We start from the raw sequence: 12200 nt of genomic DNA, 5'->3' as shown, positions 1-12200 counted from the left end.
AATAAATTGTTCATCGACTTCAGTGTTACTTTGATATTTTGGTTGTTTGATCAGAAAATTTAGTCAAAAATATTCGATTTAAAAAAATGTATACGAAACAAATATGTTTATCATAGTTATTTTTAATGCCAAACTAACCACTTTACTCCACAAAAAACCTTGGAATGGGGTGTTTTTTTCATGTTTTTATTAATTTTTTCTTACTTGTTATAATAAACTAACCTTGATTAAAGTAAAAATGCGTTTGTTTTGATTTTAAACTTATACACAAAAAAGCGTGGCTGAAAGAGTTAAATAATTTTGTTGTAAATTTAATACACTCAGGTCTCGTTTTATGCGGTTTTTTTATGCGTGTTCAAATTTATGCGATTTTTAAATTAACGATTATTTTTGGAATTTTAACAGATTTTAAAATTTTAGATGTTTTTTTTTAAATTCTAGTGATGAAAATGATATTTTACTATATGTTGACAATTCCAAACGATGCAGATTCAGTGATTCAGATTAATCACACATATTTACAGAATTTCCTTAAAAAATGTTTTAGCTTATTTTTTTGTTTTTTTCATTTTCAGTTTTTTCTGTAATTAATGAATTAATATTATATTTTTGTTTATTTTTTTTTAAACGGGTTTTGTTTTTACTGTTTAAGTAAATGAAATAAATATATTTATGTTGATTTTTTATGCGATTTTGCTTTGGTTTTTTAATTAAAATTTGAATTTATGCAATTTTTCAGAATTTTGGAACGTATCGTTTTATGCGAATTCAATTTATGCGTTTTTTTGGAACGCATCTATCGTATAAAACGTGACCTGAGTGTACTCGAGTACACATGCCGTTTACACCAATAAAAAACTAATAGCTTTTGATTGAAATGAACTATAAGAAATAAACCAACATTTAGATTTACCCTAACGTTGTTGCTAATGTTATGTACTTAATTTTGAATAAAAATAGTTAGGTACATAGAGAAACATAGAGCGGAAACTAGAAAAAAACTCAAACAAAAAAATTACTCAAAATAATCACACATACGAGTGTTATTTTTGTTTTCACATAGTTTTTTCTACTAATGCATTCTCACCACTTAGGTTTCTGACAACTGAGTTAGGTCTTTGACATGAGAGTTTCCGCTCTATGTGTATTCTCTATGGTTAGGTATTGCTATTGGGATTACAAATGAATTTAAAAATTAAAAATATATGGTGTATATTGTAAAAAGATGTTTCCCGAGCATGAAATAGACTATAGTATTGAAAACCATTCATCTATGATTAATCGGGATTATCGATCTGGCCCCCTTTAATGCCTTGAAGTAGATTCAATTGAGGAAAACAACTTCTAAATGAACATTTGAGGGCGGGCGCATTATTATAGAATAACCAAATGTTTTTCTCTGTTGCCTCGGCTGGAATTTGAACCTAAGACCACAGAAAACAAAATTCCATGTTTTGTTCGTACAAAAGCACAGCACTTTGCCCACTCAGCTACGCACACATTACTTGTTCGTGCAGCTAACAAGCATGTACTTTATTTTCCATTTAATACACAACAAAAAATTGCATACTTTTAGACATTCGGTTAAAATACGCACACATTAAGTATTCGCTCAGCATGAGCAGCTCACATGCTCATGGCTGTGTATTTCTTATGGGAGTGTTTGGCTCATAGACCCCCCTTTTGTGATTTCAGCTGCGGTGTTGCCACTACAAGCATTTACTTTAGTTTCAATTTAATACACATCAAAAACTTGCATACTTTTAGGCATTCGGTTAAAATACATTTGTATGTATCTATCCGTACAATAAATAAAAGACGAAAATATCTCATGATCTGTAAAGATAAATAACAAATACATGAATGGAACTCATCAAATATAATAAAAGCATCATTATCATCATTGCTTTGTGCATGCAACAGCAACAAAAACAGCATTTGAAAAGATAACATTTCAATTCGTTATATATGTTCGATTATGTGGACCAGTTGCGAACGCAGTTCATCACGGGCCATCGAAACGACCATTAATGGTAATGGCAATGGTAGTGGTGGAGGGACTGGCGGTGTAGGTGACAGTTGTGTTAATGTTGGAGGTCCTGGTAGCAGTCAACACGAAACTTTGGCTGACATCGAACATATATCAACGATAGCCGGCTCATTGGTATCAATTGGTTCAATATCACACACACAACCACGCTATGTAAGTACATACATACATAAATGTAAAATAATATTTATTGTATTTTTAATTTAAAAAAATGTATTTCTAATTTAATTTAGGGAACTAATGATGCTGGCTATGATACAGAGCACACTTCGCTTAATTCGGATTTCGATGAAGCGGAATTACGCAGAGAGCTTTTGAGAGATGTAAGTTAAATAGTATTTCTAAACTATTTAAATATTCTATCAAGTTCAAAATTAATGCCTTGTAATGTGAAATCTTATATTTTATTATAGATTTTTGTCTTTTCGAACATTATTAATAATATTTTTTTTCCCTTTACAGAAATGGAAACTTTTATTTGATATGGTAAGTGATTTTTGTTGACTATCATACCATACGAATTAATATTAATTTACAATTTAAATTTTAGTTTGATCCTGAAGGATTTGGTGAAATCACTGTGGATGAGTTTATAAATGCTTTAAAATCACCAGAATTTATATCACAAGTGCCTATGAATAAACGTGAGCTTTTATTGGAGAGAGCAAAAAAGGCTAAATTACCCATTGGACCGGGCTACATAACATTCCAAGATTTTGTTAATGTGGTAAGTGCTTTAAAATTATCATTCCTAAATTTAATAGAAACAAATTAGTAACATGTACAAGTACTTATGTACATAGGCATAATTATTAAGACTGTAATTAAAAATTCCATTAACAGTTAAATGTAAATACAGGTGTGCGAAAGTTGTTATTGTCTACCACAAACATCATGTTGAAATTTTTAATTGATGTTACACAATAGAAATAACTATTGTCCTTTATGTAAACAAAACAATTCGCATTATCCTGCAATCCTGGAGTCAATGTAAACAAAAACGGTTTGCCCTTAAACTAATTTGATATTAGTGCATTCTTTTAATAAGTAATATATTTTAAGTTTAAAAATCCTGTGCAGAATTAGATATATTTCTAAATAGATATATTATGTGCATATACAAAGTTTAACCATTCCAATTTGCAGCCATAAAAGATAAATTTCTTGTGCATGTGCCATTTTTAAAAACTCTAGTTTAAAACATTTTGATAAAAAAAATCTAAAAAAATGTCTTTATGATTTTATTTTTTATTTTATTTATCTCGCTTATATGCGTGAAAAAAGGAAAAAAAGAATTAGATTAAAGCCACGCATAATTTTGTCTTCGGTATATATTTCCTATTGGAAAAATTTTGCAACTGCTTAAACTAATGTTAGTTTTTCTCGATCACTTCGTTTTATGAAATAAAGTTACAAATTCAAAAGATCAAAAATTTTTTCTTCTGAAATTAAATTTAAACTTGTTTCTTTTGTTAGAAAAATCTGAGTTTTGTCTTTCAGTCTGAAAAAACAAACTACTATAAACCAAAAACGAAAACGATGGCAATTTTTAATTACCAATTTTCCTGTATCCTTTTGAACACCCGTCAAGTTTGAATTTTAAATTTGTATAGCATTTCCTATATTATCAAATGATTTTGTTTCTATAACACTTGATATTTAATAAATTATCACAACACCGATCGAAACCGACCGGTTTTCAATTTTTTAAAACCGAATACACGGTTTTGAAATTTTTCGGTTTTTTGGAAACTCAAGTATATTATAATATTGTTCCTGCCATAGAGAAACATAGAGCGGAAAAACTCAAATAAAAAAATTACTCAAAATAATCACACATACGATTGTTGTTTTTTTTTCACATAGTTTTTTCTACTAATACATTCTCACCACTTAGTGACCTAACTTTCTGACAACTGAGTTAGGTCTTTGATTTCTGCCTTTAATTTCTAGGTCTTACAATGAGTAATTAAATCTTATAACTATCCAATTACTGTTCTCTCAGTATAGAATCATATTTGGCAAATTATATGAGTGGTAAATAAGCTCTACGCAGCCTTGATCTGTCATGGTTCATAGAATTTTGGATTGTGCCTTCTGTATGAGATCTATGCTGGTATTGCTTACTGTTCCCCATAATTGGATTCCGTATGTCCTAATTGGTTTTAAGATTGTCTTATACAGGATGACTTTGCAGTTAACGATGATTTTGCAGTTAAGGCTGATGGTGGATCAGCCAGTGTAAATTAGAATCTTTTAGTTTCATGTGGAGCCGATTGGCTTCTATGTGGCGAAGCCAAGTAAGGCGTCTATCCAAATGAATACCAAGGTATGTAACGTGATCATACTATTTAATGACAATAGTGGATAACTTCCTCTCCTAAGTGAAAACGTTATGTGCAGGGCAACCAAAAATATGCTCTAAAAAAAGTGTTTTATGCGCATAAAATATGCACTTAAAAACGAAAAATATGCTCTTAAAATATAAAAAATATGCACTTAATAGTTGGTTATTGTTTGATTTCAATGTTTTATTAAAAATATAATTTGAAAGTAAATTTTTAATTAGGCTTAAGTTCATTTTTATTATAATTTATTTGTAATAATTCAAAGAATATCACTGAATACTAAAATTTTTTTAGACAATTGGCAAATTGGAATGCATTTTCTACCCTGCCAAGAAAATTATAATAAAAATGAACTTAAGCCTAATTAAAAATTTACTTTCAAATTATATATATAAAAAAGTTCGAATAATTACCAAAAATCTATAAATAAAATATACACATGGCACAGTAAAAGACTAAAATCAGTTTTCAATCTCCAGTTTGACTCAACGAATCAACACCAAGGAGAAAGAAATAAAAACACAAAAACATTCATAGCTGAATTGTTAACCAAAGGTTGACTACAGCAACACTAATAAAAATGATAAATTTGTAATAATAAGAATACACATATATAATAAAAATATTTGAAATTTCGTCTAATTTACAAATAATATAAAAATATGAATTAGGCTTCCCATATTCTAATTCCTAATAATAGTAAGTTAAATAGATGATATTTACAAATAGACCTTGACAATGAAGATTGTTGATGACGCCCTTGGCAGGGTAGAAAATGCATTCCAATTTGCCAATTGTCTAAAAAAATTTTAGTATTCAGTGATATTCTTTGAATTATTACAAATAAATTATAATAAAAATGAACTTAAGCCTAATTAAAAATTTACTTTCAAATTATATATATAAAAAAATTCGAATAATTACCAAAAATCTATAAATGTTTTATTAAAAAGAATATAAGAAAGTTTGTTTAGTAATTAGTTGCATAATATTGTAGGGAGAGGATATAAAGAATTTCCTTAAAATCTACTTTAATATCATTTGCATTATGTTTCGAAATCACTATAGAGAGCGTTTGTAATTGTTTGGTAAAAAATTGCATTGGATTTTGGAGCATTCATCATATATGAAGATTAACATCTAAATTTGATTTCCAAAATTTAAACAGAATTATCAAAAAGCCTTACAATAGTGAAATGATTTGTTTTCTTTAAAACTGCGGAAAAATAAAAAAAACATTTTTGCATTTTTATTACTGGAATTCAAAATACCGTGACATTTTCTATGTTTTTTCCTTTCTCATCAATTGATTGTTTTTTAATGATTTCCTAATATCTTTGTTACAATTTGTGTAAATCTATCAACGTGATTTGAACGTGATATTTTCGATGGATCTTAATATTCTGAACATTTGCTGAAAAGTTGTTTAATTCTGCATTAGTGGTAAACTGTTAATGCCCAACCATAACTGTCTCAAGCCACCTTAAGTTTTTTTTAAATGTATCCAACATTTTGTTAAGAAGTTGCCCATTTTCTTTTCTTTTAATTTTTTATGTATTTTTTACTATTTGTTAAATTTTGATATTTGTGTGTGAATATTTTTAATTTAATTCAAATATATTGAAACTAAGATCCCTTAAGTCAATGAAAATTTAATGAAGTTAAGTCGATTATGGGTACTCTAATTTTTTCTTTAAGTAGCTTAGACAAATTATCATTGGACCTTAACAAAATTGTAAAATATAGAAATGAAAAATTACAATACAAGCAATAAAATTATATTTAGAAAACAAAATAATGGAAATAAAGAAAATATGCCACAAAAATATGCAGTTATGAGTTAAATATGCAAAAATATGCTATAAAACGCAATATATGCAAAAATATGCAGTAAAGAGCAAAATATGCAAAAATATGCACTAACAAATCGATGCCAAAATTCTTATAATTGTCTGAAACGGATAAATAACTAACTCATATGTTTATACGATGCACTGCAAAAAATATGATATTGCATATTTTTGGTTGCCCTGGTTATGTGCTTGATTTTAATTTCATTTACTTGTATTCTCCAATTTAATAACCATGTCTCCACGTGCCTGAGATAATTATCTAGGTTTCTAGATGCTATATTTAAGTTTACATGAGATCTAAGAATTACAGTGTCATCTGGGTAAATCAGAGATGTATAATAGGTATTGATTGCATAGTCCCATGTCACATAATCGCCGCATTTTATCCTAAACAAACTATTCGATTGGTAAGACTCTAATTTTTTGTGTGTAATAGAAGGCCAACCTCTACCGGTGGCTTAATGTTCAAAGCTGCCTTCCAAAGAGATAAGTTTGTGAGCATAGTACTGGTTAAACTTTCAATATAGTTTCGGTTTTTGCGATCCTCTTCCGAATGAAGGGCTCTTTTTAGTTTCTTACTTGCAGTGGACAGCCTCTGCTTAGCAGCAGAAGATCTGTTGTGTTGCCAATATCTTCTACATCTCCTCTTTTCTAGGGGGAATCTATTAATTTCTGTATTAGAAATTTTCTACTTAGAATGATCCAATGCAGAAAATTTAGATACATGAAGTCTCTGATACAATTATTGATATCTTCCTCACACTTTTTGTTATATTCAGTGTGGATATGGCAGCTGATGTATTTTTCATATTTCAACCAATCAGTCTTGAACAATGAAGCTTTTGTATGAGACCATGGATATTGGTCGTAATAGTTTAGTATAACGGGGGAATGATCAGAAGATAATTCATATATAATTTCTGCAGTAATAGAGTTTCTATTTAAATTCATTGATATGGCAAAATCTATTAGATCAGTGATTTTTCTAGGATCAGAAGGCCAATAAGTGGACTTACCAGGTGATATAAAATCTAAGCAATTTTTACGATCCACTGGAGTCCTGTACAGCTGTATGCCTTCGGGATTCATTAATCTGGAATCCCAATATGTATGCTTAGCGTTGCAGTCAGCTACATAACTACTGGTTTTAACATGTTTAACTAATTTATCTTATAGGCAGTCCAATTACTTCTGTTGGCTAAAATAACTACATTGTATACACCAGTACAAAATAAACGTTAAAAGTGACTACACTCTAGTTTACTTAGAGACACTAAAGTAACAACTGACTTCACTCTAGGTTACATTGGATGTCAGTATACTGAAGCAAAAAGAAAATAAACTGTATGAGAATTATATCAACACAATTTGTATAAATCCAGTTTGTGCGAATTACTCACAAAAAAGTTTAAACTGACTACACTCCAGATTACTTAGAGACACTAAAGAACAATAGTCTTTATGATAGATTACGTGGGATGTATATATTAACCAATTGACATCTATCTGCACTACAAAGAGCACTTACGTGTGAAATGACCTAAAATATATTAATTGGAGTCAGCCAAGTAATCAGACATTAGTGACAATTATTGTCTACAATGACTACTTGCTTAACTGTTGCGATAAGAGTTAAAATATATTTCAGTATATATTTTGTTATCATCAATACAATTATTTTACATTAAATAATCTGCAAGTCACTGCGGGAGATGCTATGACGTCCATAATCTTGTATCGCTGGTCATGTTGTCTTCTCAATATTTACTGGCATTCTTATCACACATGTGTAGTTCAGAAGATTATTTGCATTTAACTTACTTCGATTACTTGTAAACAACAAAATTGAATATTTATAACATGGAGATGCAAGACATTCAAGTACTATAGTCGAATTTAAACCACAATCATGATAAGTCGTTTGCGTTCGAAGCTTGCTAAAACCACTTTCAACGAAGAAACCAAAATTTGGCGGGGTGAAATTGTTGAAACGGTTTTTGGAGCCCAAGATTCCGTTGGCTCTGCTGCTATAACAGCATTATTAAAAGATCCCGATCATATAGCCCAGGTAAAGAAAACGAAATACATAGTGAGAGAGCATTTAGGTTTATAATTGATTTGTTATTTTAATAGATTTGTTATCCAAGTGGTAAAGAATATACAAATCGGGAGATAGCTACCCTCTCAATACGAGTGGCCCTTAATTTGCAAAAACTTAACGTAGTACAGCTGGATGTAATTGGTTTGTGTGCTGCCAATAGTGATTTTGTGGCTCCTCTAACATTTGGTGCCCTGCTATGTGGCCTGAGCATTAGTACTTTAGATCCTAGTTTTGATAAAAGAGGAATTGCTCATGCCTATGCCATAACAAGACCCAAAATAATGTTCTGTGATGGTGAAATTTATGATAAAGTAAAGGATGCTTTAGAAGAGTGCAAACTTTCCAGCACAATTATATACACCGTGAGTAAACACATTGACAAGGTGCCAACATTGATGGAATTAATGAAGAGTACTGAAGGAGAAAATGAATTCAAGTAAAGTTACATAAATCTTCGCAAGTCGAAAGTAATTCATTTTAGTATTTATCATTTAGAGCGCCAGTTTTGCAAGATGGTTGCAATCAAGTAGCCATGATTTTGTGTTCATCGGGTACTACGGGTTTGCCAAAAGGCGTAACCATGTCACATGCCAGTATTTTAAATGCTAAGAAATTGTAAGTTCCAAGAAATTTTAAAATTTTGTATCCACTTAATACATAAAGTTTTCGTTTTAGTGAAATGCTTCCAACAGATAAATTCCTTTGTTTTAGTACCCTTTATTGGTTAACGGGTCTTGTAACGTTGGTCCATGGTACTATAAATGGTCTAACTCGCGTTATTTCTAACCGACCTTATTCACCAGATGATTTCTTTGATATAGTCGAATGTTACAAAGTGAATATTGTTTTAAGTCCACCTTCACAGATTGCAATGACTCTCACATCGAAGAGAATATATGAAAGCGATTTGTCCAGTATTGATCTGTATATGGCCGGTGGCAGTGCTGTTCCCTACAGTCTTGTTAAAAAATTTAAGCAGTTTGCCTCGAATGCCACCTTTGTCACTGGTTATGGTATGAGTGAAGTTTGTAATTGGGTGGCATATCACGAAATGGATGCCAAAGATTCAGTTGGTCCCTTAGGTAACAACATTGAGGTTAAAATTATCAATGATGATGATCATAATTTGACCGCAAACGAAGTTGGTGAAGTGTGTATACGTACGCTACATCCCTGGGCTGGTTACTTCAACAATCACGTTGCCACTAGCAGTATGTATGATGAAGATTGTTGGATACATAGCGGTGATGTGGGTTATTTCGATTTTGATGGCAATTTATATATAATCGATCGCAAGAAAGACATTTTAAAATACAATAATTTCCATTTTTATCCTACCGAAATTGAAAAAGTCATCATGGAGCTATCGGATGTGGTTGAGGTGTGTGTGGTTGGTATATCCGACATAATATACACACATTTGCCAGCAGCAGCTGTCGTTAAACTTCCACAGAGCAATTTGACTGAGCAAATTGTATGTAATCATGTTGCTAATAGTATGCAACATTTCGAACAATTGCGCGGTGGTGTTTATTTCTTCGATAGTTTACCGCGTACCATATCCGGGAAGACTCTTCGCCGCGAGGCTACCAAGATCTGTGAAAATATCCATGGGAATAATTTGTACAGCAGAAATATTCAATAAAGTACTATTATGTTTTATAAAATGTTTTTTTTTTGTTAATTTTATTAATCAAGAAAAGTGTTTCATTTAAATGTGTTTGTATATTATGGTGGTTTTCGAATTATTGTGACACTTCAAATAATAATCCAACTCTGAAAATTTGAGGAAAATCGGTAATGTCTACTAAATCGGTAATGTGTATTTATTTTGGAATTTATTTTTTTAGAATCATTTTAAAAAGATCTACAAGTTTTAAAATGTTCAAATTATTAAAAATTTTCCTTCGATTTTACATATGTCCCAGGAAAAAACAAAAACAAATATTTGTTTTGGGGAACTTTATAATATTTTTAGAATTTTGTTAAACAAATTCTTAAAATTTAAAGGACTTATTCATATTGAATTTTTAAATTTATTAAAGGTTTAGAAAACTAATTTTGTATGGAAATTCAGTTCTATAAACGTTCGCTAAATTTAAAAACTCATTATGAATATGGGGGTAAAAATTATAGGATTTTATGCAGGACTAAAGGCCAAAAAAATAGTTATAATATAATTTTATAATTTGTACGTTATGTTTTTCCATTAATTGGTGAATATGCCATTATTTTATAGTGTTGCTCAGTTTAAATAAAACAAATTCAGAATGTTATTACCAGGCTAACTAAAAATATACAATATCGTAGTATCGTGTCGCACAGTGGTTTACAAACTTTTTTTTGGAAGATATTGTTACGAAATTGTACATGGTTTGAGCTGATTTCGAGTTGATTTACGTTTGTTCAGCTTCCTAGCGATGATGCGGGCCAGTGCATAGCCCCTCAAAGTTGGTCACCTCGGGTCTCAAATTTTTTAAAAAAATCGCCAAAAATCCATTTATGATCCGAATGAGCTGAAATTTTAAATATAAATAGTCTATAAAGTTAAACATTTCGTTAAAATTACAACATAATTTCCTATACGGATCTGTCATTTCGTAGTTTGTTGGAAAATATTTTTATACCAACATTTTAAAGAGCTCGTTATGCTCGTTACGTGACATGACTTCCTTATATATAAATTTATCATTTTGGGCGAAATTTGTGTAGATACTAGGGTATTCGAATTATTCGATTTTTCTCTCGTTCAAATAAAACGAATAATTCGAATAAGAGAATAATTCGATGTTCGAATAATTCGATCACACGTTTAAAATTAATCGAATAATTTAAATTTGTTTAAAAAAGTAAAGAATGAAGTTTTGATGTCAATTTTTAATATTTTATTGTTAAAGAAAAACAAAAAATAACGTTAAAGTTAACAATTCAAGTATTGATAATGTTAAAAAACATTCGAAAACAAAGTCCATCATTAAATTTTCAACAGAAATATTCTGATCAGATTAACTCCCGAACAATCTACAAAACTAGTCAATTGTTTTGTAGATTAGTTTCCGTTTTGGAGCTTTGCTTTAAAAAATTTGAGCTAGTTGGACATGATTCTGAATTCAAATACAATATAAACGTATTAAGAACTTTTTTATGTCGTTCATTACTTCGGGTTTTAAATTGAGTAATTAATTCTTTAGTAAATTAATTATTCACTATTTCTAAATTATTTATAACAAATTCCGAATCTTTGCTTAATAATGTGGTCTTGGGGAATTACACAATAAAGGGAATCTGTCCAAAGTTTGATATCATTGTCAGTGAACGTGGCTAATTTGAAGTCAGGCAGTGCATGTTTGATGCATTTACAAATACGCAAAAAGTATTACTATGTTAGACAAAGATGTTCAACGATGTTCAAAATCATGTATTAGACGAACTCCATGCTTTTCTTGCAACAAAACGTAAGTTTGCAATATTTTGTGTTTATCATTCGATTTATTAAATATTTTGCAACACTTACGTACGCGGTTAATAACATCACTTATATACATATATTTTAAGATCATGGCCTTCATTTATTTCAATGTAATATCACTTTCGACGACCGTTTCACATTCTCCATCACATTGAACTCCACTTTAATCTAAGTTAAAATTTTGATTATTAATTGCGATTCTTCCAATTTCCAGCTAAATAACAAATATTTTATACCGTACCTTTTATTTTCATTCGTTCAAGTCCTAAGTTAAACATTTTGAAAGATTTATTTTTAGAATTGTATTTTCTTGTAGTAATATTTATATAATTATAGAATGAGCTATCGGAACACTTATCTACTATGATCGAAAGTCACT

General features: G+C 30.0%; 2 protein-coding genes across 2 annotated transcripts in view; both read left to right on the top strand.

Annotated features, from left to right (window-relative positions):
* Positions 1 to 2067: 2067 nt before the first annotated feature.
* The window catches only part of stet (stem cell tumor), a 118280-nt gene continuing 108147 nt past the window's right edge, over positions 2068 to 12200 (top strand). The window contains exons 1-4 of the mRNA XM_065504454.1: positions 2068 to 2203; positions 2284 to 2373; positions 2513 to 2536; positions 2601 to 2777. Of these exons, the coding sequence (XP_065360526.1) occupies positions 2534 to 2536; positions 2601 to 2777 (180 nt within the window). The 5' untranslated portion in view covers positions 2068 to 2203; positions 2284 to 2373; positions 2513 to 2533. The remainder of the gene's footprint in view (positions 2204 to 2283; positions 2374 to 2512; positions 2537 to 2600; positions 2778 to 12200) is intronic.
* LOC135954660 (uncharacterized) lies at positions 8146 to 10019 on the top strand. Its single transcript, XM_065504875.1, has 4 exons — positions 8146 to 8319; positions 8385 to 8788; positions 8848 to 8967; positions 9028 to 10019. Exons 1-4 carry the CDS (start codon positions 8161 to 8163, stop codon positions 9995 to 9997), a joined length of 1653 nt encoding a protein of 550 aa, XP_065360947.1. The 5' UTR covers positions 8146 to 8160; the 3' UTR covers positions 9998 to 10019.

This window comes from Calliphora vicina, chromosome 3, assembly GCF_958450345.1.
Source record: "Calliphora vicina chromosome 3, idCalVici1.1, whole genome shotgun sequence".
Classification (NCBI taxonomy): Eukaryota; Metazoa; Arthropoda; class Insecta; order Diptera; family Calliphoridae; genus Calliphora; species Calliphora vicina.
The sequence above is the reverse complement of the archived record's forward strand: the minus strand, read 5'-3'. Positions and strand labels throughout refer to the sequence as shown.